The sequence below is a fragment of the Amphiprion ocellaris genome, chromosome 12, assembly GCF_022539595.1.
Source record: "Amphiprion ocellaris isolate individual 3 ecotype Okinawa chromosome 12, ASM2253959v1, whole genome shotgun sequence".
NCBI classification, from domain to species: Eukaryota; Metazoa; Chordata; class Actinopteri; family Pomacentridae; genus Amphiprion; species Amphiprion ocellaris.
Genome location: NC_072777.1, coordinates 27,958,761 through 27,985,658, shown reverse-complemented (window position 1 = coordinate 27,985,658; position 26,898 = coordinate 27,958,761). Strand labels below are relative to the sequence as shown.

General features: G+C 42.4%; 1 protein-coding gene across 3 annotated transcripts in view; it reads right to left on the bottom strand.

The window, feature by feature from the left end:
- LOC111566453 (glutamate receptor ionotropic, kainate 2) overlaps positions 1-24,541 on the bottom strand; it is a 63,595-nt gene extending 39,054 nt beyond the window's left edge. The window contains exons 1-5 of one of the 3 annotated variants that reach the window (XM_035946709.2): positions 23,869-24,541; positions 6,133-6,300; positions 4,952-5,215; positions 2,270-2,451; positions 536-589 (exon numbers count right to left, since the gene is read on the bottom strand). In XM_035946709.2, the coding sequence (XP_035802602.1) occupies positions 536-589; positions 2,270-2,451; positions 4,952-5,215; positions 6,133-6,300; positions 23,869-23,992 (792 nt within the window). In that variant the 5' untranslated portion in view covers positions 23,993-24,541. The remainder of the gene's footprint in view (positions 1-535; positions 590-2,269; positions 2,452-4,951; positions 5,216-6,132; positions 6,301-23,868) is intronic. The other 2 variants (XM_035946708.2, XM_023267043.3) reach the window with 2 other exon arrangements.
- Positions 24,542-26,898: the final 2,357 nt, after the last annotated feature.

Genomic DNA, 26,898 nt, shown 5'->3' with positions numbered 1-26,898 from the left:
CAGAATAAAATACCTCCGACTGCTTTTGTTTCCTACACTCTGGGTTGTGGTCAGCCAGGTAGGGTAAGAAAAGGTTGGTGCAGAATTCAGAGAATAGTCTGAAGGTAAACTTTCAACAACTGATACCTTAAAATTAAAAGAATACATTTATGACTACAGAACTACAGAAGATGACTCAGCCTTTCAAGGCAATCCACTTTTTTTTTTTTTATCAGCATGAAGTCAGGTTGTAGTTCAGATTCTCACAAAATAATGGGATGTTTTTTTGTGTTTTTTCATCTAGCTCCCAGTGGAGTTTAATTTTATTCTCGGAGAAGAAAAACTACTATCTGACACTCAGACAGATGGATGAATTTTGCCTTGCGACAAGCAGAAACAGATGAGCGTCTGCACGCCAATGAGCCCAGGAAAAGAAAACTGTCCCAACCACACATCATCAAACGGACAGTGATGCGCAGAAAAAATATAAAAAATCTAGCAAATAGCAGTCTATCAATGCATTTTGTCAATAAAGAAGAAGTGCCAGTATACTCACCAGGGTAGTAAAAATATAATGGTAGTACTCAGTCATCATCCCCATGGCCAGAGCCTGCAGGGAGAAATGAATAGCAGGCAGCAGCTAAAAGTTAAATACAAACAGCTTAATGGGCATATTCCGCTATCTATTACGATTATTCATTTAGCTGCTATTTAACCCATACAGTCGTCCTGAGACTTGTCAGAAATGCACCTGAGAGAGAAAAGGTTTCCCATTAAAAGAGCATATTTACAACATTTTAACTGGAGCTGGTGGTCGATTAATAGATTTATTCAACAGTTATTATACTTAGAATGCCATACTATCACCACAGGTAGTAATATCTCATCTAATCTATCCAACCAATAACTGACAGATATTTTTCATATAATGCAGAAGAATAAAAAGCAGTAGGTTAAAATTATGCAAAAAAAACCCCACAACAACCCTCCAATGACACCTTTATCTTTGAAAAAAAAAAGCCTGTTTTGAGAAATGATTTTAAAGTAGCTATTTTTCACACAAAATATGTTGTTTGCACTGATGTGATTTAGTTTATTTCACAGCTCCCTTGCTATGTGAATTGGCAAAATACCTTCTAAAACTCCTTGTTATGTTCAGTGGGCACACTATTAAAGCTATTTACAGTCAAGAAAGCAGTGGGTGGTTATGATGAAGGAGCGAAGAATGACATGCACACAGACTTAAAGCCAGTCGACTTACGGAGTATGCCGCAAAGTATTCATAACGGTTTCTTTTTTTTTATTTTTCAGAAAACATTCCAGAGTCAAATTCACAACACTCCCTCAGCAAACTGCTCGGCTGATGTTTGGTATAAACCTTGGGCCTTTTGTGAAGCAGAATTTACCCCAAAACCAGAGATCTCTGTGTGCACAATCCCACTAAAATACATTACGATTAGCACCGACAACAACCAAGTCCATTTCATATTTTATTGCTCATTATATGATGATTACAGTGAAATGCAAGAAGCTTTGTTCATGTTCAGATGTGCATGACGCAATAAATAACCAACTAACTATTCACCCTAATAAATAATCATTCTTGTTGTTTTCCCGTAGAAGCGCCGCAATAGAGTGAACTCCAACTTCCATTCAGTAAGAACCCCCCACAGTTCTCATAAATAATGTGCCTCCGTTAAATGAATTTAACTTGCCTGGGAGCTGAATTAGACTTTCTAATTAAAAAAAACTTTATTGTGCAGTGGAGAGCATTCATTATGATAGGCCAGTAGTAGAGATCCAATATTGTGCAAAGAGATTAAAGATGCCCAGAGTAGAGAGTAGGTATCCAAATCATTTGCATCAGTGCTTAACGAGAGAAAGAGTAATAAAGGGAACACGCATGATCTTATTGTTTTAGTACATATACATAATGAATGAACAGTGACTCTGTGTACTCAGTACTGAGTCTGTATCTCTATAAGGGGGAATTATGCAAATTTTGAGACTGCAGTTAACTTGCTTTTAATTAAATTCAGGAAATACGATGATAGAATTACTGATGTTGCACACAAATGTTGCAGCCTCTTCCATCAACTTACCCTCTCTAAATGTTTACATATTGTACCTAAAGGTAAAAAATATGGGACCTAAAAGTGTTTAATGTTAAATGACTTTTTTTTCATACCTACTTATCATTTATTTATTATTAATGGCTTTGGGGGTTTCGGTTTGTTCTTTTGCAGTGACTCTAAGAAGCTATCACGGCTCATTAAGGTGGGACTCATACCTGCTTCAGGATCCAGGCAGCCATCTCGTGTCCACAATCAAAGATGACGTGGAACTCCTTCGCCTTCTTCATCTCCTTCAGAAGTGGCTTGGCGTCCTTGGTCTCCGTGGGCAGCTGTCGGATCTTCAAACGAATGTTGTATCGTGATGGCGCCTTGATCAGCTCCTGCAGTCGAATGAGACCTGCAGACAAAGAGGACACATATAGCGTGAAAGAGGAATTTTAAAGATGCGGCAACATACTGTGTTTGATCTGCCGCCATTTTGAAGGATCTCTGATTCGAAGGAGGCCATGGAAAACCAACTGGAATCAGGTTTTCTCAGCAGAAAAAAAAGAAAAGAGAAAAGGCTCATATGCATGCCTTCCTAATCCTCAGTCTATTGATCCTCCTACTCATGCTTGGCAAGCAAACACACTGCTACAGACCTATCAAGAGAATGTTACACCAATCCAGCGCGTTGCACTCTTTTATACAAAAAGCACAAAATAGAACCAACCTCCATCTGCACCCTCCTACGGAAAAACTTCCAATCCGACAGAAGCTTCCCAAATGTTGATTTGCTCTTGTCTTTCATGATACCGTACAGTAGCATGGAATAGCTTCAATTTTATCCTGATGGAAAAGCCGTGGTCAATCCCACCTCTCCTGCCTCTCTCTCGCACACACTTCAGATGTGTTCTGATGAGAGAGGCTCTGTTTGCCCAGCTTGTACTTGCCCCTAGGGAGCCCGACGCCGCCGCCGTCACATATTGAGCTACAATCTTCACCTTTCATTTCTCGACCACACGCTCAGGTAGAAAGCTCTCCGGGAGATACTGTGATGAGATTACAATGAGTTTCTCCCTCAGTAAAGAACTTCAGAGTCCAGGGATGAAAGAGGCTGGATTGATGGGAGAGATGATTACTTGTCATGGGTATAAAAATGGATGGAGCAGAGAGGGTAGTTTGAGAGGGAACTGGAGAGAGATAGGATTTTTTTTTTCTGTGGAACCACTTTAAGATAGCTCAGCCTATTTTTTATTTTGAAATGAAGTGCTGTGTGAGCAGTTTAATGGTCTTACTGTGAGTGGGGCTGGGTCTCCCCGAGGCCTATAGCGAGATTGGTGTGAAATAGGAACATGCAGGTCTTGTTGTGAAAAGTACCATTGTAGGGAGGAATACTGAACCTCCAAGAGCTTTCCTCAGGTAATCCCAATAGATCCCTACTCCAGGGCATGTGTGCGTCTCCCTGTTTTTGTTCGCACTGACACTTTGGGAGGTGTTAGGCAAGTAAAAAAAAAAAAACCTGTCAAGGGAGCTCAACGTTTGGGAAACACTGTCAGTGTAGATGTTTGTGGACTCTGGCTAATGCCTTCAGACTTTCCCCCTGGATCTTCTAACGGCTGTGTGTGAATATTTTATCCCCTCCGATAGTTTTTCCTGCCAGCCGTCAGATAGGCTCCAATCAGCAGTGCGGGGCCCTGGAGCATGAAGCTGTGTGATTACAGCCTGAGACCGGGTGGAAGCGAAGAGGGAGGTAAAGGAGGGGGGAGCAACACGGACTCTGCAGCTGTCACACTTTTCAGGGCGTCAGGTGTGTCACAGCAGAAATACTCCACAAAGGAGGCCTGAATCCCTCCTATCTGACACAGACAGAGAGGTGAGAGGTCACGTTTTGGCATCTCTCTGGGACAGTTTGCCAGAGAATGAGGGTGTTAACGCACTGAGCTCCGAGGCAGGAAGTACAGAGAGGTCAAGGAGACGAGTCAGAATAATGTGGCAAGTGGGATGAGCCACTGGGATATCATTTGAGTTTAACATATAGGTGCTAGAATCCTGCAGCACTGGAATAAGTGAAATGTATGTCACAGGTGGGAAGGGAGAGACACTGGAGGAAGGAAAATGGCTGTAAAAGGAGCAGTTTCAAGATGCGTCACTGGTAATGCAGACAGAGAGGGGTTTAAATATCTATTTAGAGGCACAATTTAGGTTGTCAGCTGCAAGACAAGTAAATTCATTAGGCAACAACCTGTCAACAATTTAAATCTCCTCCTAACTCTGTAATTTACTTACATTTACTTGTCAACCACATCACGCCAAATAGCTCATAAACTGTGAATAAGCATTTGAATATTGTTATCTTCTGCGGAGTGATTACACTTTACCTCATAAAAATATCACAGTGCTTCAGCTAAAATACGACTCGCCTTTTATAATGCATATTATGAGCCACTCCACAAAGTCACAGGATACACGAAACGGCTCACAGACACATTTGATAGCCACCCTCAGAGATCAAGTGTCTCTGTGTGTTATTAATGGCTGTTGTCAGCGCCCACATACTACAATTCTGCATTGCATTAATCTGAAGAGACATTGGGTCATTCTGGGTAATGTGGTTCTCTTTTTCTTTTTTTTCTATGCTGCTGCTCACTCTCCTGGAAGACTGACATGGGCAGCACCTGGAGGACTGAGGCAGAACAGTAAGCTATTGATTTCTGAATTAACTTGACAGGTTACAAAGCACTCACTGAACTCTGTGCAGCAGTGCTGCTTTTTGTAGTTCACCTGGCGCCTCTTTTTTTTGGTTTTCTGGACATCTTACAGGGTAAATGTTGCAGGTTTAAAAAAAAACAGTCACATTTATCATCACACAAAGCAGACACAAGGGTGGAAGATGAGGACGGACAAGACAACTGTACCTGTACCTGTGCTGTCGTCGTAGACCACGGTGACCGTTCTCCATTTGAAGAAGTGCACCAGGTCAAGGATGGCTCTACTGAGGGAGGAGAAGTCGGGGAACAGGCTGACATAGTACGAGTCCCTGTTGTCTGACACTTGATGCTTCCACTTGGTCTGAATGTGGGGCACTCCCAGAGCGTTGCAGATGGACTGGACTGCATTCGCTGACGAGCTGTGTGAGGGGCCAAAAATGGCCGCCACTCCGAGGGAAAGCTGGTCACATGCTGGTAAGCAAAAGAAACAAGAAGTAAGCTTCAAATCTTTATTATTTAGCCACATTGTAGCCCGAACAAGCAAAACATAATCAGACAAATTGCTTAATAATATTCACAATCCAGCTTATAGTCATAATTAAAGGCATCCTGTGGAGACATTTAATACCGCTAAAGATGTGGAGCAATGTTTTTGCAAATGCCACCGTTTATTGGCTACTAAGACATGTATGCTACAATAGAAACTTGACTGTAACAATACAGGCTTCAAAAATAGCAAAATAATTAGAATTTTTTGGGACTCCACAAGCATTTTTCATATGTAGCGTTATTTTGCAAGCTCATTTTTTAATTTAACTCTCTATCAGTTAATCGTCCATTTCAGCAGATAAATGTCTTTGTGGATGTTTTGCCATTACAGGTTGTATAAGTGGTTCGATGATGTGAATCACAGAAAAGAATACTAAATCGACTTCATGGTCGCGTCTAGAATCAATACCCTGTTTGTTCATTCACGACTCGATTTAATAAAAATGAATAATTATCTTCTGAGTGAGCAGTAAATCGAGATTTTTTTTAGACACTTCAGACATCATGGTTGTTTTGCCTCATCATTGAGGCGTAGTGTTGCATGACGCCAATGAATGATGCATCCATCAAATGTGATGCATTATATTAGGGGAATTTTAAGCATAAAATAGTGCACAAGGATTGGATATTACTTTTCTTTTCACACTAGGAGGGGATTATCTTAGGGCGCTCCACAGAAGTGTGCATAAATTTGACTTTCAAATAAGAGAGCGGACAGGACGGTGATTGTTCAAAGGGCTTCGTGTGAATCACTATTTCACAGAAATGTGGTGAAGGACAAAAAAACAGCGCTCATGGTGAAGCTCTGCCTAACATCCCTCCCATACCTCCTGACTCACCTTTCCGGGAGGCCTCAAAGCTGTCAAAGATGTTTATTCTCTGGATGTCATAGGTCAGCGTGGTGTTGGGGAGCAATGTGCGGTTCCTGTTGATTGTGTTCAAGGCAAATTTAAAGGCTAGTTCCTCTGCTCCGGAGGGCCCACTCTCAATGGATTCGAATATTCCTCCTGAGGGTTTAAAAAAAACGAAAAATTACATAAAAGCAAGACCTCTGAATTGTGACTTCAACCTCTTGTAATAGCCGTAGATTCCTTAACTCAACCGACATTCAAGCAAATGATCGATATGATGCAGGCAACTTCAGACTGAGCAGTGCCGTCATTTTCATCCCTCAGTAGTTGGACTCATATTATCGATGCTTTTGTACTCGCTGCTCTGCACAGCTCAGTCACACGCTGACATGAAACTGATTTACAGTGCAGATTAGGCATTTGGACCTCAACTGATTTGCATTCTCCGGTAGTCACTGGTGTAATTATAGGCAATTAGTTGCATTGGGAGGGGAGTTCAGGGGTGGGTGCCCTTCTCTGACTCCCTCGCTCAGCCTTGACAGAAAGGTTCACTCTTCCATTTTGTCCCATTGATTTCAATGATTCTCAAATGAGACGAGAGCAAAGAAAGCCAGACAGGAGAGCACAGAAATTAGAGAGAAAAAGGTAATGGGATGAGCGAGACAATAGGCGCTATTGGAGGAGTCAGGAACACAATTTAAGTGATGCATAAAAAGAAGCAAGAACAGTAGGACAGGTAGTGAAAAAAGGAGGCCAATCAATTAAAAAATGAATTAATTAATCATGCTAATTAAAAACAAATGACCTCTGCGGCACATATATTCCACTGTTACCTATGTCGATGTTTAATAGGAGAGTATAATGCTGTGCCTGCCTGAGAAATCTTTTGGGTTTACAAGAGTCACACCTCACAATGCTTATTAATTGACAAGATAAGTCACTGCCCAAACGCAAACAATATTTACAGTTTCACCATGCGGCGTGAGTCAGAAAACAATTACCGTTACAAAATAAGGTGTCGTCTACGTAGAACTGCACCCTTCAAACATGTCAGTTATATTGAGCTGAACGAGGATGATTAAATCTGCAGAATGTCCATCAATATTGGTTTTGAATCCAGGATTAGAGGCCGATTATAGGTTTGAACTGACCTGTGATTTGGTTGAACACACACACCCAGAGGCACACACATATCTATATATATTTATACACATTTATGTGTATACACATGGGTATATTGCTGTTTCAATCCCATTTAGATGCTCTGTTTCAAACGTGTCTTGGGACCTTTTACAGAAAGTGTTTGATTTCAGGTGTAAATGGGGTCAGTGAGAACGATGACAGACTACATTCACACATCCAGAAAGAGGATGAGTTAAACCGTGTCCTGGGTGGTGCAATATGCTGGAATATGCGGCATATTAAAATTTTACAACAGCTGAAACAGCAGAAGAATAAAACTACTTTCAACAATGAAAATAAACATTTAAAAAAAAAAAGAATACCCACAATACATTTCAATAGCTCGTACACCTTTGAAAATGGACTAAATCCCAAGAAAGCTTTACAGAAAATCAAACTTAAAAGAGAATGTTTGAGGGGAATAAGATGAAAGGGGGTTGAGAGAGCAGCTCTGAGAAACACTCTTGGAGACGAGAGCAGAGTTCAGGAGTCCATCCACGGCTTTCCATCCTCTCTGAGGACGGAGAGTCGGTTTGACGAAATCCAAACTGAAAAAAAAAGAAAAGTTTAAAGTCTGTTTATTGATTCAATTACCGAGAGCGAGGGAAAAGTGAGAGCGAAAGAGAAAAAGACAGAGAGTGACGCATTTTTAAAAGAGTGGAGAAAGAGACAGAGCGAGCTGTACAGTAATAGACAGAGCGGCTATAAATAGCAACTGGCCATGGCAGGGAGTGATAGAAAATGAGAGCAGGAGGGCAAAGAAGATGTCATTAACCCAAGGAAGCGAGCTCTATCATTGTCACCATGCTACAGCCACATATTAGGATTTCTCACTATATTTTATTGTATTTCCTTTAATATATAGTCCAAATCGAGTCCAAAGTGGAAAAGGATGTTGCAGTGTAAGATGAGAGCTGTGGATAAACTTATAAAGGTGATAAAGTGCATGTTTTTGTACTTCACTGTGTTACTGAGTGAGCTTTGATAATGAGTTTTCCCTTGCACTGTGCCTCCTCCTCCTCCTCTCCAGCGATGTGATGTGAACATGATGCTATTCATGTCATTTCATTTCACCGAAATGGCACATTAATCTTCAAAAGAACGAATAAGCGAGAATCACCATTAAAGACGATACCAAATCATGTCAGTCTGACCTAATAGAATATTATTACACTTTAGCCCTGAGGGAGCAGACTGAGATCCACCGGCCTGTTCAATGAGTCTGAAAATGAACATAATGGTATTAAGTTATGCTCATCAGATTTCTTTGACACACTGTGTGGCTTGGGCATGCTGGATTTTAAAAGAAATCCTATACCTTTGAGAACACAGAGGAGCGGAAACATTAAATTAAATATTTCCAGGGCTGTGTCAACTATTATAACATATCGCAAAATGACAGCAAATGGAAAATGCTGCGTAGAATGTAGCCTCGATTTACATTTTTATATAGCTCCTCAGTGTTGTTTACAGTGATGGATGAATCGAACCATCATCTTGGGGAAAAAAGCTTTCTCCCATGTAGGATTTAATGTATATTTAGCTTGCCTAAAGTCTAGTAGCGCTCTGTTTATAAACCTCCTGTCCGCTTGCTTTTGTCGTCTGTCTGATTGCAGGTGTGTGTGTGTGTGAGTTACAGCTGAGATAATCAGTGTGTGTGTGTGTGTGTGTGTGAATTATAGAGTCGCCATCATTGGGACTGGTGTGAATTATAGTGCAAATGAAAGCTCTGAGTGAGTTATGAGCTGGATAATCACCCTGACGAGAAAACAGGGCTGCTGATCTGAGTGTCTCAGTGTGTGTGTGTGTGTGTGTGAGTGTGTGTATTAGAGCGAAAGACTGAACAGAAAGTCAAAATGAAAGTGCAGTGCGAGAGGGCGTCTCTGTGTATTTTTCTCCCTTTTCAGTGTTTCCTTTTAATGTTTAATGAAATGAATTTGGATTGAGCATCACGCAATTGCTTGGTCAGTGGCTTAATTTCTCACAGAAATGAAGTTAAATTGAAATGAGTTTCTGTGAACAGAAGTCATTCATCTCTGAAGGACACACTTCACAAACAATACCATCGGCCTAACCTTGAAATTCATGCTCAGTAAAATAAATTCTGCGGCTCACACGCTGTTCTGGCAAAGATTAAAGCCGAGGCTGTTTTAGTGGCTTTGTGAGTCCGAGCAGAGAGAGCATATTTGTTTCTAAGAGATAAAGGTTATTTACAAAACTCTAAATGAAAACACAACTGGCTCTTCCTGCTCAAGGATGCTCTCGTACAATGGGAGATGGAAGTCAGATATGTTGCCATGGCAACTCATGCATCTATGCTATGGCTGAGAGGCATCGGCAGTTTTGGAATGTGAGCAGCTGATCAGTGGAGGAAGGGCGTCGTGATAATGTGGACGGCCTGTCTGTGTGACTAATGACCAGCACTGCAGCTGCAGGATGGTGGTGAGCTGTACGGTGGCTACCATGGCAACCGGTGAGCAACGCTGTCGCTAAGGCGAGTGGCCCAGGTATGTGCATGAAAGTCCCTCAGCTCGGCTTTTAAGACCACCGGCCACCACACCCCGGCCACCCCCAGAGCGGTTTCTTTCTTCCCTCCTCTTTCAGCCAGCCAGGATCAGAGCTCGGAGCCAATAGGCAGGAGGCAAAAGTGATGGAAATGCTCCATAAATATCCCTGAAAATCCCGCCGGGAGCGCTCCCTGACATGTTTGGCGGTGAATGGGACATGATGCATGAAGGCCTGCAGAGAGTCGCCGCCCCTGGTCATTAATCTGAAGCTCCCCTTGGTGGAGTGGTAGACTGACCTTCCTATGCTGCGCAAGGGCCAATTCTCCCTCTACCTGAAGATCCCCTGAAATCTGACCCCGGAGCGGAATACACCAAGTATGCTTGATAATCACCATTGCTGTGATACCACACAAACAAGCTATTCGAGGTGCAAAAAATCACTTGAAAGCCATTTAGACGACTACAGGGTGTGGCTGTCTTTGTTTTTCTTGCAAACATATTCAGTGATTGTGTAAGGTGTGATTTTCCTTTCAGCTCTCCTCTAGTCTGCACACATGCGCAGAGACACATGCTGTTTTTAGACCACTGCATAGCGAGGTGATACATAACCTCTGTGATACATAACCTCGGTGCATTGTTTGTCCAGCTACATCTTCTCTGACCTCAGCTCACAGATAGCATCTTGCAGAGTATTGGTTTTGTAAAGGCACGATAAGGAAAGCAGTAAACTTTGATAATAGGGTTTTGTTTTTTTTTTTTATGAGGCAGGTGCTCAATATATTCTTGGTTGCATCCAGCAAACATGCACTTTGCACTTGCAACATGGAAAAATGTGAATAGTATATAGAACTGTATAACTAATGAGGAAGGAATTAGAAATGAAGAGATAATTAATGAAGTGTTAATGCACAGCTCCTGAATTACTCAGAGTCAAGGACTAATGATGAGTTACCAGGACACAGACTGGGAGATACTGTATTAAAAATAATTTAGTAATGATTAGCTCATAAATATCCATGACACAGAAAAACAATCACTTCCTCCATAAGTCTTTTCTGATGAAGTCTGAACCAGCTGCTGAGTGGAATAAAATAGTAACCACTTAGTCATCCCTCATTACTTCATCATTAGTTTCATGTTTGTGCTTTTTCTGGTTTGTTTTTAAGTAAGTAACTGAACCCCTGAGAAAAGCTCAGTTAGTTTTGTTGAAGTGTTACTTCAGGTATGTGAAGACACTGAGGTAGTGAAGGAGAAGTTAGTAACTACTAAAATGAATTTTTTCCGGTTGGGAATAACTAATGATGAAGTAATTAGTTAATGAATGAGCCATTACTAGTTTGTGCCGCCCTGAACAGCTGGCTCACACTTAATCAGGAATGATTAATAAGGAACGTGATCATCACTCAGTTTCACTGATCTGAATGAATTAGATATTTTCTTATTAAATTGGCTTAAAAGAGTAAAACAAGTAGAGTAAATACCTAGTTAGTCACATAATTAGAATATAATGTAAAAAATTGAATTTTACTGAATTTTTCCTTTTTAATTTATAGATATTTTTCCTTTTTCTGAAATATATTGAAATACAATTTTAATTAAAAATATAGATGTATAAACAGACAGTGACAATGCATGTTTTATGGAAAATAAAACTAAAACTTGTACTTGAAAAACCATAAAATTTCTATTTTCAATGAAAACTTTAAAAAAATATTTAAATATTTTTGCAAATTCATCATAAATTTGCTAATATTTCCTTTTTTGTTTGTTAGACAAAATTCTTAAGTTCAAATTTAACAGTGTAAATATATTTCTAAAATTACATAGTGACAATTTTAAAAAAAATGGAAGCATTGGTTATGTAATTTTAAGTTTGTTAAATGAGACATATCTTGTATAATTACAGTAGCTTTCACTGCAAAACGTGTTGGTGCCCCAACTGCCAGAATTAAAAAAAATTTGTTGGTTTTTAACATTTATTTTGCAGTGATATAGACTAGACTAGACTAGACTAGACTAGACTAGACTAGACTAGAATAGAATAGAATAGAATAGAATAGAATAGAATAGAATAGAATAGAATAGAATAGAATAGAATAGAATAGAATAGAATAGAAATGTCAGAATTTAATGAAAGAACCAAAACCTAAGAAACCATGGAATAAATAATGACAATCTAGACCATTTATTACACTGAACTGGAAATGAATTAATACCTGTAATCAATCAGCCTGTAAGCAGCTTGTGTGAACAGCAGTTTAGCTGTTGTTATCCAGCTTGTTTTGCTTGTTCTTAGTGTTTTCTTAAGAATAGCATCGGTCCTGTCACCCTAAAGCCTCTTGACACTGGGCCGGACTGTCACCTGCCACTGCTGGACGCTAAGCCTCAGGCTGACTCACACACTTGGACACAGGAGTGCGAACACACACAATCACGCACTTCAAGGATTGAGACTAAATAAACCTGTCAGGTAAGAAACAACTGAGTCTGGGGGAAATGTGACGGACGTGAGAATTTAAAGCTCGCGCCTGAAGCATTCAAAGATATCTAAGTTCAGTTGCACTCAGAGTAATAATTAGCTTGTCCATTGCCAATCTCATCAATCTCTTATAATGAGCACACACACAGCGTTCAATTAGAAAAGTGTGCCACGGCCCTCGTCCCTGACCCAGCTCCAAGTGGGAAACCAGTGATCATATAACATGTATTAATTCTAAGCACTGGCAACAGATGTGCTAATTTGCTGGGCTCTCTCTATTCATAATAATGTGCCAGCTCCCTCCTCAAAATATGTGCTAATTTGCAAGGGCTCATTGTGGATGTGCTAAACTACCGGCTGACATTTTGTGTGCTAATTTGTCAAGCAGGGACCCCTTTTAGTACTAATTGTGCCAAACTGTGAGTACACTTCCATGGGCCTTGAATTGCCGAATTCCTAAATGACTTCTGTCTGCTTGCAGTTTCCAAGCTCTCCACCGCTCTCAAATTGCGAATGCAACTGAATAGAAATACCAACCACTGTGAAAATAAGATGTATAAGCACTAAGTGCACACACTTGCCTACGCTCTCTCGCCCTCTCTGTCACACACACACACACACACACACACACACACACACACACACACACACACACACACACACACACACACACACACACACATATTCACATAAATATGTGCCTGCTCTTGAGATTAGACGAGCTCCTTAAAGAAACAGAAATGCAGCTAGAATCAAATGCTGCGGTTTGTTTGGTCGTATCATCAAACATGCACACATGAACACGCGCTTTAAAGAAATAACAGCTAGTTCCTGAGATTACAAATGCTGCTTACAGAAACACAGGGTCACAACTACAGTTTAATATGGAGACGTGTTCTGTTAAGATGCACTGTTTTGCTGAAATAGTTTGAGAAATTATCATCTGCATCAACAGCTGCATGTGTGATGAGCAGAGTACAGTGCTGCACTTGAGTTTCAACTGTTTGGACAAACACAGCGAGAGGTAAGTGCTGTGTTTTAATGTGAGTATATGCACACTCACCCACACTGAGAGGCTTTTTCCAAATTGGCATGCACACAGAGCAGCTCCTTACCTGAAAATGACTGATCAATATTGCAGAGCAAACACAGATAATTCAGCTTAGTGCTACAACTAATGGTTATTTTCATTATCTGTTAGCAAGCTGATTGTTTTTTAGGTTCTGTTTTTTTCATTGGTTGATTAATTGGATGCACAATATGAGAAAATGGTGAAGAAGTAATGAAAAAAAGAAGATATGCAACAAAGAATAATAAGTGAGACAGTAGAGTCCAGGATTACTTGGCATGTTGATTTAAAAATAGTCAATTTGTCAACAGTCATAAATTGATTTTAAGTCTGTTGACTCATTGATTAACTGACTGATGTTACACTCAAGTAAACTACTTTATAAGCAAAGTTCATGACATGGAGCATGAGGTCAACTACAGTTTCAAAAATGCAATTAAATGAACACCTCTTGGGAAAAAATGTCATTTGTGGAGGTGAAACGTGGACAATGGTGCCCATTTGGTGCAAATCACATCCACTTTATGTTGCCATCCAGGCGTGGAATCAAAACGAATCAAAATATTTATTGAAACACAGAGGAAAGGAGGCACGCAGAGGAAAACTTGTTGTGGCTGTAATAGCACATGTAGAGAGGTGGCAATGCGTTTTGAAGCTCTTCCCGAGGCGTCATTCGATGGCGCCTGCGGAAGAGCAGTCAAGCTTCAAAAAAATATTCTCACTCTTTTCGAGCAAATACAGCAGTTCTCAATTGTCTTTATGTTGTTTCTCTGTGGGGCACTTTGGAGCAGACAGACACCGAGGCTGAGAGTTTATTTTTCAATGCATCTGCACCATCTGCCCAAATATTCCAGCATATAACAGAAAATATTCAGGATATCGCTATGGAAACAACAGCAATCTGTAAATTGGAAGCAAACACATCTATCACCAAATAGCTGCTGATGTTATTACGTTTGCCGCAGATCTATTTTAATGAATGTGGCATTAAAGTTTGCCATCAACATAACAAATACACACTTTGCAGTCATGATGTGCTTTGTCTCACAGCTGTGGTGTGAAATCACTGTATTTTTTGTGGGTATAAAAAGTCTTATTCCACTAATGCACATGCATTTTGTGGAAAAATACAGTGGCTTTCACACACAGTAGGTTTTATGAGCCTTGGAAGTCCCACACTTCCTATCTGGCTCCCATGTATAAACACGAGTATTCCCAAAATCGCAGTCACAAGGTCGTACAGTTCAAGTAAATAATACAAATCTCCAACCTGCAGTCGGGAGCTTTTTCTGCCACCACGGAAAATATGTGATTTGGCTCTAATATACAGGCCATAGGGAGCGAGCGGGACCACTTATTTAACAGAATGCCTCCCACTGCTTCGCTCCTCATCCGTCTGCCATTTCTCTTTCCGTGCTCCATCTTTTTCCTCTGCTTTATCAAACGCACACACACGGCATATTTCTCACTCCCTCAGACTAGAGTACATCTCATGGTGGCCTCGGCAGGTGACAGATGGCGACCTCGCAGCGGCGCTCACTGTAAACTGAGTTTTAATCAAGCCTAAGCACGTGTGAGAGATGCTAATTATCCACTGCAGGCTAAAGGGAGTCCAGCCTGGAGAACATTGTGACTGTGCATGTGCATCCGTGGTTTCTAATCATTTCACCATTGTGACGAAGCCACCGTTTATGGCACCGCAGAGGAGAAAGGCAGGACGGACCGGGCGTCCCTGGATACTCCAGCCCTCAAGCTGTATTGCTGAGCTAAATAAATATGGAAAAGAACTTGACTAACAGTAATCCTGGAGTCTTTAAACAAACTCTCTCAAAGTTAACCACAGGGATTTCCAACTGTCTCTCAACAAACTTGCCAAAAAGGGGGGCGTTAAGACTCTTATCTCACCACTGCACCATTTCTGAACGTTAACATTTTAGGCATAAAATCCCTCTTATCTAAAAAGAATGTGACAACAGGATAAACTTACATTACATTTACACATGGCATTTAGCACGTGTAGCCGACCTTGGCACGGAGCTGCCAAAGAAGTTCAGGTTATGATGCTGCAATTAGGTCACAGCAAATTATGTGCGACTCTATTGTCCTCTTTGCTCCCCTCGCCGCTCTCATTCTAATTCTCGCTGTTCTCCTGCTCATCAAAATGGTCCTGTATTACACTCTTCCCATTGTAATTTTGAACAAAATGGCTGTAAAATTAGACTTTCTTTCTTGTAGAAGGGCAGATGTAATCTCCCATCAGAGCCAAAGGTCAAGAATTAATTCAGGAGGCAGCTCTTTAATTCTCACAGCTGGGTTTTCACCAAGCGGTGGAGAAAAAAAAGGAGGTTGGGGGGGAGGAGGAAGAAAGAAGAAAAAAAATGAGACAGTTTACAGGATTTTGTTAATCTGATTATAATCATTTTTAATCTTCATAAATTTAGAAATCCTCACAAAGAAGGTGATTAGAATTTCCGGAAAGGTAATAACAGAGAAGCTGGGAAATGCTCACTTTAATATGCCAAAAATAAATTATGTAAAATAAAAATATGTAAAGTAAATCATACAATAATGTTCTGACACACAAAAATTTAATTACAATCACTCAGGCAGTTACAGCTTGTGGTATGCGAAGCATTCGAGCTCTGCAGTAAATCCATATGATATGTTTATTAGCTCATCAAAGCATCTATTTCTGTTCCAAAAAGGGGTTAAATCTCAGCTTTTAATTGCTGCGACAAATGAGCGTTGTGCACACAGTCCCATATATAGGTCGACATATATACATTATGTAGTAAGCTGGTGTGATTGAAGCTAAACTATGGTGTTCTGCTTCAAGATTGGAGAGGTAAAAAGTAAATATTAGATTAGAAAGATGTTATTTGCTTTGAAAATGAAAGGTACAATAAGAAATTGGGCTTTGAAATGTGCCTGTCATTGTGTGTAAGGACACTGAGACCAAGAGACAGGCAGAGGTAAGACTGGATCACAGTCAGGGAGAGGAAAGTAGAGGAAGGACCAGGAGACAAGCTGGGAGCCACAGGGAGACAAAGAGAGGAAGGACGGCGAAGGACAAAAGGGAAAGAAGTGGAGGGAAAAAAGAAGGAAACTGACAGAAAACTCCATTTTCTGGATATTAATTCGATGCTGAAAGTGCACCTCGCCGTCATGCTGTCTCCTCACAGCCCGTCAGATGTTTTTTAGAAAATAACCAGTGATGGCCATTATGTCTAAAGTCGGAATAAGCTGTAGTTAGATGGGAATGCTGTCTGACAACCAAAAAAAAGAGGAGAGTTTGGACTGCGAGGGAGGGGAAGGAAAGAGGATGAGGTGGAGGGGTGGGGCCAACAAAAAAAAATAGATGAGCGAAGGAAACGGAGAGGGAGAAATTGAGAATAAAAGAGGTCACTGGAGGCAGATAAAAGACACTCAATTAAACGAGTGAATGGATGGCCCATTAGACCTGAACGGACACCTGCACCCCTCCCCTCTGCCTCAGCCACAGGGCAGGAAAATGTCAGCTCCGGGTTTGAGTTCATCAGCCTCCCATCAGCCACCGCTGTACACAAGCTCGCCGATAATCAGAGCCACAGGTACACTTTGCTGCAAAGGTGTGTCGATTTTTCCTCGCTTGTTCTACCAGCACACAATTGCACCGCAGTCGACAGAGAGAGGAATGAAAGAGACACGCATGCCTGACTTTAGCAAGGAAAATAGCCAGAGGCCTTGCGGATGAAAAAGAGACTAAATAATGAAGTTCCTCAAATATGTGTACTGATTTTTTTTCTTCTTCTTCTCCCCAATAAATACGAAAACATCCACTGAGGATAAAAGACAATGAAAGTGGTGGGAAATCAGGAGTCCTGTTTTAATCTTTCTCCTGATCTGCTGTTTATTTCACCACTTCTCGCTTTCAATCACACCCCGCTGGGCAGCAAATTCTAAGTCTTTTGTCATGTTTAAAAAGCAATAGCCGGGTGTGTGTATATCATGGGTAGCTGTGCGAAAGGAAATCGAGATGATTGGTTTAATTATCTCTCCTCATAGTCTTAAAAGGAGGTGGAAATTAAGCTAAGTCTGTTCATCTGTTCCATCCCACCATGATGCTATATGTGCGTGGAAAAGGGTCAACGACAGAACGCTGCTAAAGACTACCGCAGCCAAAACATGCAGGTTTTAGCCTTAAAGCTTTATCAAATCACTTCCCAGCCACAGTGGAAAATGCATCTATTATCCTCTAACCTGTTTATTAACAGAGATAAATGCGGCTTTCTTTCCACCACATTTATAATCTCACCTTTTCCTTCTCAAATACCTCCCAAACAAAGACGCATGAAAGCTACACAAAACACTTAAATATCCTCTGAGCAAAAGGAGAAAAAGGGACAGAAAGAAATAAATTCAACATTGCAGGAGGAGACATTTTGCATAGCCCTTGTGGTTCGTGGACAATAGAGCGTCATGCTGATTCAAAGAACATGATTTTAAGTAATCCTGCCTCAATATGTCCTCCCACAGAGCCCATTTCCCCCTGTGTCCTTGGTTCACACAGAGAAACATTCATACATCTGACAGGCTGTGCTGTCAATGGGAGCCCGAATTCTGCTTTCTCCCTTTCAGTCCATTGCTCCCCTCCTTCTCTTGCTCCTTTATTCAGCTGGCTGGAGATGAAGGTGAATCACCACATCCTAACCTGATCAGTGCCTCACATCATAGCCAACACAGCCGGAGGGCTTTTTGTTATCGATTGACTTCAGAATCCCATGTAGTTTGGACGTCAATGCTTTCATTTAGGGTGTATGTGCTTTCAAATATGTTTACCTGGTCTGCGTGTTCGGAATTCGCACCTAATTGCCTCGGCTTGCTGGTTTTAAACATATATACGGGATAAACATTATATAGGCACATATACAGCCGAGCACTTCAGCAAGTAACACGAGCAGCGAAAAGGCAAACAGTGACCCTCCTACATGTATTAATCATAGAACAAATACACAGTAAACATTTACTCAAGCTCCCAATTAGCAGTATCTACCAGCTTCCACAACAAACAATTGACAAGCCAGGTTTATTTCCCTCTATTAGGCAATCACTTAACAGTTAATTACCACGGTTGCGCTCTCGTGAAGTTAAAGGTCTCACATGTTACCCTCACACACGACGCAAAGCGAGCCAAAGGTCTGCTTTTCTCGCCGTTTAAAGCGCAGCTATGAGAGGAAATGAGCCAATCCGACTACATTAAAGCCATGTACCCCTACACGTCACGTGGCTGCTTAAAGCTAGCTCTCATTATCATTACAATCCTGCACACCCTGCTTATAGAGCACATTTGTTCCTTTTTTTTAGTGTTTGCATTCTCACAGATGGTAACCTGCGATACACACACAAGGGGGTATCAGGGATTTGGCACTGGTTGCTTGCAGTGCTGCCAGTTTTTGCCCTTTTTTCTTTTTTTTTTTTAAATTCTTCATCTCTATACTGACTCCCACTATTTAAAAGTCTAGTGGAATTGGAGACAGTAAATATGTGAACAGACAATACAGGTGAATTCATGAGAGGGTAATAAAAGCACATTTTGGGCTCAGTTCTGCGAGGGAACCACAAGGACGCATGTGTTAACAATGTCTTCACAGCTTTTCTCTTCGGTAAAAGCTATTTCCTACATATCCAAAAGTCCCAGGCAAATTTGTTTTTTGAGCTTGTTAACAATGTGCTGACATTTATTCAGAGATGCAACGCCGGACTCCTGGCCTCCCACTGCATTTCCACAGCACACTCCACTGTCCTTTCTGTGTCTCTTCACAGAAGCCATCAGAAAACAGCAATAAAAGAGCACAACTGAGTGTGGGCTGAGAGTGGACTGCACTGAGGCAAACTAATCTATCTTTACTCCGTATCTGCTGGCCTCAACACTCACTGTTTTTCTTCTCACTCACACTTTTACAGACTCTCTCTCTCTCTCTTCCTTTTTTTTCCCTTCTCCCGACAATCACTCTTATTTTTCTTACACCTCTCAGAGTTTTCTTCCATCTCCCTCGGTGAGATTGCGAAAAGGACAGCTCCACATGTACTATGAGATGCAAAATAAATAAATAAATCATTCCTTCCTCTCTGACCTTCACTCAGCTCTGAGCCAGACAAGCAGCCACCCAGACATGCTGCAGGGCTCTTCTCGAGGGACAGTTTCATAGAACAATTGCACATATAACCCCCCTAACCCACCTGATACCCCGGGAATCCCTGAGTGACAATGACAAAGAGTGATGGGCTGTGAATAATGAAAGCCCTCCAAGAGGAAGTGGCAGGACGCAGGTCTCGGATGACTTCTGTTTGATTCGCAAAGAAAAAGAAAAACAGACAGTGTGTTAAAAGATGCAGTCACGCTGGAGGTGTTTACCCTGCAAACAAGGTCAATCAGCTAAAGCCTCCTTCGATGTAAATAATCTCTTCAGATGTGGCTGGTAAATCTCAAAAAAACTGACTAAATGCGAAGCACAACATGAAAACTAATTTCATACCTCACAGATATTTGCCATTTCAGAATGGCAAGAAAATCTGTATCCCTGAATTAATCGCCATTGAGCCTTTTGTAACTGAGGCATGACAGCAAGACCTTCAAAGACTCAGGACTGTAAACATATTTTAGAAATCCATCTAGATAGTTCCCGGCTTCAAGCCTATGTGTGGTGCTGCATGCTAATGCAAGACAGATCTCCTCTTTGTTCTTGAAACCCACGGTGGGTATTTTTAAACCATGGAAATCATTTGCCAGCAGAGATAGTTTCATATTTCTATAAGCTATGGCGGGGCCAAGTGACACATGAATATTTTAAGCAGCTTTGTGCCTATTTAAATGTGTTTGCTGTGAACATGTTGGCAGTGGGCCAGGGCACAGGGTGTTATCCGTAATTCCTGCAATCCTAAACTAAACTCTAAGTGTGCTGATAATTCAGGCTGGCAGAAAGCAAAAGCAAATAAAGTCAATTAACCACAAACTCCGCTTGAATTTGTTCCCTCTGCCCTTGCTCATTCTCGACAACCTTGTAATTTTTTTTTTTTTTTTGCCACCACAACACAGCTGAGACGACGATGCCTGGTAAATATTAGAAATACAATAAAGGACCTGTATCTTGGCACAAGCATTGTGGAGGGAGTTAGATAAACTTCACTTTCACCACAGGAGATATTTTTAACCAGCGAGGGGGAAAAATTGCTTGATTTCCTTTCCAAAATGAAAAACAATGCTGTGCTTCAGTCATAAAATATTCCCACACATGTTGTGTATCGGGAAAATATAAACAAAAGCAGGAAATACAAACAAACAAAATGAGCATCTGTGAGTCAACAATGCTTTCAGCAGCAGTTGACAGCCCAGGGACATACTGCATCTGCCAATGCTGTTTGCAGATGGCGGCGATAATGTTAGCACTCAACCTCACAGCCGCAGACCAACTATGGACATCAGAATTAAAACGCTCCTGGCTTCATTCTTGACTTTCCTTCTGTTGAATTTTCTTGGTTTTATGAATTGGTCCCGCCTGCAAGTAAAAACTCGGTCATCTCTGATGGAAGGAGCAGATGTGATGACTCATTGCTTGTGTGACTGAATGTTTGTTATGGGAGGAAGCGAAATAAAATCATGCACATAATGCTGTTTCCTGGGAAGGAATTAAAGAAGGCTCCTTTAATTTCAGCCAACCAGTTAGCAGGCGCATGATGCACTGCACTTGAAGGCAGCTCTGAATTTCCACTCCAGTAGATTCTAACTGGCCATCGGTGACAAGTGAGGAAATTGAACTTTAGCAGTATTACTGTATTTAACTGTTTCAGGGGAGATGTTACAATCTTTCCTGACATCACTACCAGAATGGGGTTATTTAAAATTTACACGAAAATAATTAAAAATTAATGCTAACCGTCCATAGCTGGGACTGCAGATGAATGCAATACCAAGTGTGCTCGCTTTCCTTCATTGTTCAAGCAGAAATGGAGAGAAAAATCCCCCCAAATTTTTGCTCTGGGTCCATGACACCCTTATCATTATCAGTAGCTACTAACTATAATTCAATGCTTTCAAAAAGCAGGAGAATCTTCTCTCTAGAGGTACTTTATTACAGCTTGTATGGGTTACAGTGGCTCCATTTCAGTGTCTCACTAAATGAATTACCTGTAAGATTTATAAATGAGGAACATGGAACATAATAATTCAATTCTGTGAGGGAATTAGCACAGCAGATTTGCCTGCAGCTGGTGGCCCAAACACTTCACATTTTTTCCCTTTTTTCCCTGACACTTGTCGCTCTGCACGCTGAGGTTGAAGCTGCAAATACAAAAGGCTGACTGTGCTTTGGTGTTACACTGTATACGTGTGTGTCTGTAAAGGTCTCAGCCCTGACAGGAGAACAGTGGTTGTACATTGTGAGCCGCCTGTCTGGACAGAATGGAACGTGGGTCTGGGAAGGAACAGATAGACCCAAGGGAGCTGACCTCCTCATTTAACCGGCCTCCTTGCAGGAGCAGCTGGGATGCTGGCTGAGTAAGCACATCCAGCAGGACAAGAGATGCTCTAGGAAGAAAAAAAAAAGCACCAGTGCAGCTTCCAGTGTCTCTCATGGCATGTCTGTTGCATTTACACTCACTGATATACAGTGAAATCGCACAACTCTATTTTTAATCTACCTGTCTCTTCTGGAGACTCTTTTAAGAGCAAACCCACAGATAAGCACGTCATCTGTTCTAAAGAGAATGGATTACACTCCAAGAAATGGTGCCATCTTGCAGAGACGTGAAGTGGGTGCTGCTGGCAATAGATAAAAACACAAATAGGGTTTCACAGAACGGATATGACTGCGTTACAAAACGTGATCACTGCGCTCTTTTTGCACAGCAACAGGCGCTCAGGTTGCCTCTGTCCGTGGTCCTGAACCAGCCGTCCTGTGTGGGACCACAGACAGACACCACCGGCTTGTTCAGCCGAATCACTGCAACCAAGAAATGAAATATATAAAAAAAATCAAGCATGAGCTTTACCCCAGAGGAAAACAGATCTCAGTGACATGAATCACCTCTTATCTCGCATGGCTATGTCCGTCTTACTACTGATGCCAGATGCCTCGCAGATGTGGCGCGTCAGCACGCGCGACATATTGGACATGGCAAGGTACATTCAACAGCTCTAATCATAGTTCATAAAGAAACACACACGCAAAAAAAAAACAAAACATAAATACGAATCAAACTGTCTCCACATTACTCAAAGTACGCACATATCTCATCCATTAATGCGCAAAATTGTCTCCAAAGAATTTTATCCGTGATTTGGCGGCTTGGAAACTTTATGTGTGGGGGGGATTTTGCCACCACCTTCACCACCAGCCCCTGAAGGATTAGTCAATAGACGCCCGGCGTGTGTCAGACAATGTGTGAGACGGGAAATCGCTCGTCGGAGCTGAAGGATGCAGCAGGAAGACAAGCACATCTCGTTGCCATAGCGGCGGCTCTTGCGGACGCGGCCTGACTCTTAAACAGGACCCTCGGGGGAACTGAGGGGGGGGATTGTAAGGATGTGTTGTCAACACTTGATGACATCCGCTGTCACTGCGCGATGTTTCTCTGCGAAGGCAACACACAGAGAAGCAGCCATCCTCCTCAGACGGATCTAATTAACCGGGAGTCGAAGCCGCAAGAGGCCGTGATTTAGTGACTTTTAGAACAGGTGGTAATGGAACTATTGTGAATTTATGAAGCGGCTCCAAGCGCTGCGTGGTGGCAACTGTTGAAGAACTACTTTTATAGTCAACATGGATTACAATCAGTCAACCAGCAGGCAGTAGTTCTTGCGGCTAATCAACTTTTAGTCCATTGAGTTGCACTTAGGGAGGCAACTATCAGTATGAGCGATGATTACGGGATGGGGCAGCACCAGCATTGAAAAGTGAAAGTATCTGTTTGAAGAATGCCGATTAGTGAAAGGAGAACTCCCGACTGGATTGCACTTCAGTGGGATTAAGGATGAAAAGTAGTGTGGGGCATATCGATTGTCCCTTTTCACAGATCAGCAATGGATCGGTAGCGAGAGGGCAATGTTTACATGGAAACATTTACAGCAGAGGACACGTTGGGGAGCCAGCAGTAAAAGGCCACCGAGGTACAAGAAACTGGTGAGAAGATACAAGCTGAACTGTTGCACGTTGGCTGCAGTCATTCAGAGCAACATGATTTAAGTTTCTTGGATGCTTGTCGGTGAGATGCGCTCATTTAGCCAGATTAAAACCGGTGACATCGAGATATTATCACCATAAACAGATAAATATTCACCAGCATGCATGATTTCAGAGTGCAGACCAACTCTTAATGCAAAACCAGGCAGCAGTAGAGCGAAACACCTCCGTGCATCTGCTCCCGCATCCCGTGAATGCCGCTTCACTTGTGTGCCAAGTGCGGCTAAACGTGGCGATGATGATGATGATAACATAAAAGCAGATTCTTACCAAATCTTAAAACGTGTGGCATCCCGCGAGAGTAACCAAGAAACAGCAGCAGAAGCGGGATCAGCCTGAGGTTGGACCTGAAAACGAGACTGCTTATCATCAGATGATGGGAGGTAATCTTCATGTTGTTTCCAAAAAAACATTTAAAAAAATTTAAAAAATGCACAGTGGTTAATCCCCCCTGGTACGCGGTTTCGGTTCCCGCACCCTCCGTAAATTTTCTGTTACGGTTTCTTGGGCAAGGCAGGGTGACGGCGACGGCCCTTGGACGAGCAAGATCACGGCATGGTCACTTTCCTCAAATCCATTAGCAGTCCCGGCATGGTTTCCTTTTTTCTCCCTCTGTCTTTTTTTCTTTTATCCCCACGTTCTCCGTCGTTCTCTTCTCACTGCGCCAAGAAACAGCAATCCGCGGGGTCGAGGGACGGCGGGACTTCCATGTCGAAGGGTATACGGATCCAGCGGGTGAGGAGGGGGGAGGGAGGGAGCCCGAGCATGGGCTGGTTAGGTGAGGTACGGAGGAGAGTGGGGGGGTTTCGCGGATGAGGGGCGAGAGAGCGCCGAGCAGAGGATACGGCAGCGATATGCAGCCCCCTATGAGGCGCTCTGGGTTGCTTGCGCTCCCATTATACTGCACTGCTGCACAGGCTCTGACGTCGAGCCAAGGTTAGTGCTGTGAACGCGCACCAGAGAGAGAAAGAGGGAGAGGGAGAGGAGAGCGCGAGTAAGGAGAGAGAGAGAGAGGGGGGAGAGAGAGATAGCTTACAGATAGACAGAGAGAAAGACGTGCCAGAGAGGGAGGAGGAGGGGGGAGGATGGAGAGAGAGAGAGAGACAGAAAAATAATGAGCAAGGAGGAGTGGAAAACTTTGTTTCATACCACCTTTCTAGGCAGTAGTTTCCAATGTTTTCCTCCCTTAACTTGGAGCCAAACTTGCATGCATCCGGAAATGTGGAGGCAAATATGCAAAAAAACAAAAGAAAAAAAAATAATAAAAGGAATCCACAGAGCAGTAGGAACTTCGGGATGACCAAAATCTTGCAATTCTATATGATCATGCTCCAAAAAAGTTGCGCAATTGACCAACAGTGATCATCTCTTCCAACTGCAGCCTCTCTGCGTGTTTCTCTATTCAGCACCGTGGACAGAGACAACAAACCTGCAAATCGCTAAATAAGGCACCAAATCTGTCTACGTTCAAACAAGCAGCACAGGTTTAGACTGTAGGCTACCACCGGCATTCTGCTGTATTCTGCACATACAGAAATAATAAACGCACCGCACTGCGCGCAATAACCTGCCCAACCTCTGCACACACAAGGCGATGCAATCTCGTGCCAGCAGGATAGCTTTTGCACTGATCTTTTCTCTCTCCCTTACAACCAGGAGTGGGCCCACTTGAGTTTTGTCATTCACAACTTGCCTCGCCATACCTTTTTTTTCTTTTTACGGGATTTCAAGCAACAACCTTTCAACAAATTTCAACCATCATTCCAGAAATGTGGGAGGAGTGGGATGAAAGGAATTAAAATTGGCAGAACAGCAAATCCGTAATATCGACGGAAGCTGCTGAAAGGCACGAATATTTAACCTATGCAAATAACTCCACTTTAGACTTGAAAGCCTTCCAGCAACAGACTGTTCTCGAGAGTAAGCCATACTCCTCCTCCGATGTGAAGGTGTGTGTGTGGGGGGCGCGCGCACACACACACACACACACACACACACACCAGACATGCAATATCTCCGGAGCCTATCGCGTTTGATCTGCGGGCTCAACGCGGCCTGTATCGTATGGTTTGCGTTGCACCGACGAGATGGATATCTACAGGTTTTGCGCATAGGCCCCTACGCTATTGACTCAACACTACATGCACCTTATCAGCGTCCGCCCCCAATGAGCAGCTCTTCATGGGCCGGTGCATCCACTGGAGGTTACAGGTAAGAGCTGCGCACCCCGCAGGCCCCCAGGGGGGAGGCTGGAGGGCTATTTAATCCCTGCGGAGACGTGAAAGGAGCTCTTTGATCGGCGCCATCAGAGTCCAAGCCTGGATGAACACAGTCATTGTGTGACTCAAGTGTGAATGGCTCGGCTTGTGTGTGTGTGTGTGTGTGTGTGTGTGTCTGTGAGTGAGTGAGTGAGTGAGTGTGTGTGGTGAAGAAACACTCCAAAATAGCTGTAAAATGACTTTGGCACTTTTTTTTTTTTTGCGCACTAAGATGTTCATTACGCACCAGTTGTAGGCCCGTCTTCTTATTAGACTGCATAATTCACAGGAAATCACAGAGAGAATGTGCGGATAAACAAAGAATCCTGACACCTACACACTCTCTCTTTTTTCTGTTGGAGTGCTACTCCGCTGTACTTTAGAGGCGCCATCAAATCCACCCGAACAAATAGAAGCGTTTAATGGCGACGAGGGCGCTTGTATCAGCTAAAGGAAACACGCAGTAATTACATGGGATCAAGTAGGTGGTGTGAACGTTGACTTTGAACGTGTGTCGACTTGCGTGGGTCTGCACACCAGCACTCTGCAGTGCGAGAATATCAAAGAGAATGGCACTCATCATGCTACCATCTGGACCATTAGCATAATTATGGAGGAATTCAGGGTTTCCGTATAAGTCAGCAGAGCTCCACACAGCATGAAAGGAATGCTTATTGAGCTCTGGGAGAAGACATCAACTGACAGGCAACTAAACTCAATGCGCCCTCTGGCCTTTTACTGAGGCACTGCACGCGTAATCAAGCCCTCAGGTGCCCTCACACACCCCAGAATTTAATTTGCACAATAGAATTAAAGCTGCGACAAATGATTCTGATTTAATTTCCAGAACAGAAATCTAAATATTACATCCTTGCGCCTGAGCATGGGGCACTTCAGGACAAATCATCCGCATTTACTCCCCACTCAAAGTGCTCAGTGCATCTTTTGTGTGTCAATATCTTGATTACCAATCAGGAGTTAACAAATTCTTCCCTTCCCAGTAAGGCAGTCAGGATGAGATGGCTGAAGAATGGAAAATTGC